Source organism: Haliotis rufescens, unplaced genomic scaffold, assembly GCF_023055435.1.
Source record: "Haliotis rufescens isolate VD_foot unplaced genomic scaffold, xgHalRufe1.0.p SCAF_20, whole genome shotgun sequence".
In the NCBI taxonomy this organism is placed as follows: domain Eukaryota; kingdom Metazoa; phylum Mollusca; class Gastropoda; order Lepetellida; family Haliotidae; genus Haliotis; species Haliotis rufescens.
The window spans coordinates 19,889,661-19,892,292 of record NW_025963891.1 but is presented as its reverse complement, the minus strand read 5'-3'; the positions used below and the strand labels follow the sequence as shown (position 1 = coordinate 19,892,292).

The window sequence follows — 2,632 nt, the reverse complement described above, 5'->3', positions numbered from 1 at the left end:
TTTCAGATATTCTTAATAGTCTGAAAATGCGTACCTATTCGCCGTGGGGACCCGGGGAGGATAAACAAGAATGTGTCCTCAGCACCCAATGGCTGGTCGTAAAAAGCGACCGAATTGAGCAGCCTGTTTGCGTGGGCTGCGACCCTGTGTCGGCAGAGGAAGGGAGGCTGCTGGTTGAGGGCGACGTAGCCGGCAATGGTGCTCCTTAGTCCAACACACCACCTCGGCCCTAATTTTGCCTAGACGGGCGGTAAAATGGGCCCGATTCTATCAGTCGGCTGGTCATGGCATGCCCTGTGCATACACTATTTAGCCCAATCTTTTGGTTTTCAAAAAATAAATTTATTCAAGATGTCTTAAATATATGACATTGTATACATTTATAAACTTTCTTGGAGCCCTATGCCCAGAAGGCAGTGGCTCATGGGCCAATCTGTTGATGCTGACCTCCGAATTCTGTCTATAATTAATTGTTATGGCTCAACCTGACCCTTTATTTGGTAGATAGTTATAGCTTTTCGCGTCATATTTGCTGGAGTATACCACCCCTTTTTCCTCGGTCTTTGTAGTTTCGAAAACCGCTGCAGTATAAGACTGTCCTTGTTGACACTCCATGGTGGGTGGGGGAAGGGTGCAGAATTAATTTCCTTTCGACATGTCTTCCTAACATCCGGGTTCAAAAAGACGACATATAGAGACTGACGAAAATACTATGCCCACTCGATCCGAGTATTGGCTACGCCAAAGGTATCATCGGTATCTGCGGAGAGGTTATGGGGTTAAAAATTTCACAAAGCTTCGTTCTGGCTCTCTCCTTGTAGAATGTGCACGGAGACAACAATCTGCAAATCTTCTCAAATTAAATGAGTTTGTCAATATCAAGGTTGTTGTGTCAGTGCACAAGTCACTGAACTCGTGTAAGGGCATTGTCCGTGACAGAGCTCGCTGCCTGTCCGGCATGCTCGAAGACGATATAGCCAAGGAACTTGAACAGTCGGTCACAGCTGTCAAACGATTTACTTTCAAGAAGGATGGTGTGGTCCAACCGCCCAACACCTACCTCTTCACTTTTGCACGAACGTCTATCCCTCAATCTATCAAAGCTGGTCACTGTAACATCGGAGTGGAGGTGTATATCCCCAATTTACTCCGGTGCTACATCTGCCAAGTGTTTGGACATGGATCCAAGTCCTTCCATGCCTCTGCTGGTTGTTACCGCTGCGGTGACAAGCACGAGGCCACTGACTGCAGGAAGCTTAAGGATGTGAAGTGTTCAAACTGCGGTGGGAATTAAATGGCTTCTTCAAAATCCTGCCCTGTGTAGAAAAGCGAGTCCCAAATGATGAGAGTCAAGACCGAACACAATGTCTCGTACCACGAGCGATCCCAGTAGAAGTCCATAACTCCTTTGGTCATCTGGTCATGGAGGTAACTCCATCTCCACACGAAGCAAATAGGAGTACTACAAAGTCTTCCTCGCGTTCGCGTAACATTTCACCTCTGGAGGCAGCACCACGAATCAACATTGGACCAAAAACCTACTCAGTGACATCCAGTGTGGTTTCCGAAAAACACTGACCATTTGTTAAGAAGCATTTATTAAAGGTTCCATTGTCAACAAACAGCATACTGTATCAATCTTTTTCGATCTAGAGCAGGCATATGATACAAAGTGGAAACATGGTATTTTAAAAGATTTGCATGAATTTTGATTGAGGGACAGAATACAATGTACCTCAGTTCATATCTAAATTTTTAAACAACAGACAATTTCAAGTACCTGTGAGCTGTACCCTGTCTGATCATTTCGATCAAGATCAGGGCGTCCCTCAAGGCAGCATGAGATAAGGATAAGTTTTATTCCATACTGAAAGGCCTCGTGTCCATAGTACAATTCTGTTTCGGGAGTGGTTACAGATCCGTTTAACAGGCATCTTCCCGAGGCAAGAGAGTTAACTGACTATAAAAGTTCAGTTTCCACCCTTGCTCAACTAGGCTGGTATTATGGAGTTACATTTTGGCTGGACTAACGAGTCTATTCATAGTCCGGGCGGTCGGGTAGCCTAATGGTTAAAGCGTTCGCTCGTCACGCCGAAGACCCGGGTTCCATTCCCGACATGGGTACAATGTGTGAAGCCCATTTCTGGTGTCCCCCGCCGTGATATTGCTGGAATATTGCTAAAGGCGGCGTAAAACCGTACTCACTCACTCACTCACTATTCATAGTCCAATCACAATCGCGCAACGAAATCGAAATCCGTTTCGTAAACTGCCGTGCAGATTTCGGTCGATTGCAAGATTTGGAAAGCATGTGCACCGTTGTCAGCAGATATTTTCCAAATCTTTTCATGTTTTTAATGTTTTTAATCAAGGTGCTCACGTGATTTGATGGACTTCGCGATGTAAGACCCGTTTTATTACAATATAGATCTTGATTATCGATCAGGTCGTCTTGACTGGGCGCATCCATTTTGTTTGAAGCAAATGCAAGTGATTCGAGAGGTGGAATCTGATTGGTCCATAGGAGAGGCTTAGAAGGGACATAACTGGTAATAGCCACTGGTTGCGCCACGATCGAGCCCAGGAATTCCAGCCTAGTTCGGCAAGGGTGGAAACTGGACTTTTAAAGTCG

General features: G+C 45.4%; 1 protein-coding gene across 1 annotated transcript; it reads left to right on the top strand.

Annotated features, from left to right (window-relative positions):
- Window positions 1-712: 712 nt before the first annotated feature.
- LOC125382653 lies at window positions 713-1,294 on the top strand. The gene has a single exon (XM_048400717.1). It carries the CDS (start codon window positions 713-715, stop codon window positions 1,292-1,294), a length of 582 nt encoding a protein of 193 aa, XP_048256674.1.
- Window positions 1,295-2,632: the final 1,338 nt, after the last annotated feature.

What these genes read in the sequence shown, in the direction of transcription:
- LOC125382653 (XM_048400717.1), top strand. Translation starts at nt 713, where the DNA reads ATGCCCACTCGATCCGAGTATTGGCTACGCCAAAGGTATCATCGGTAT.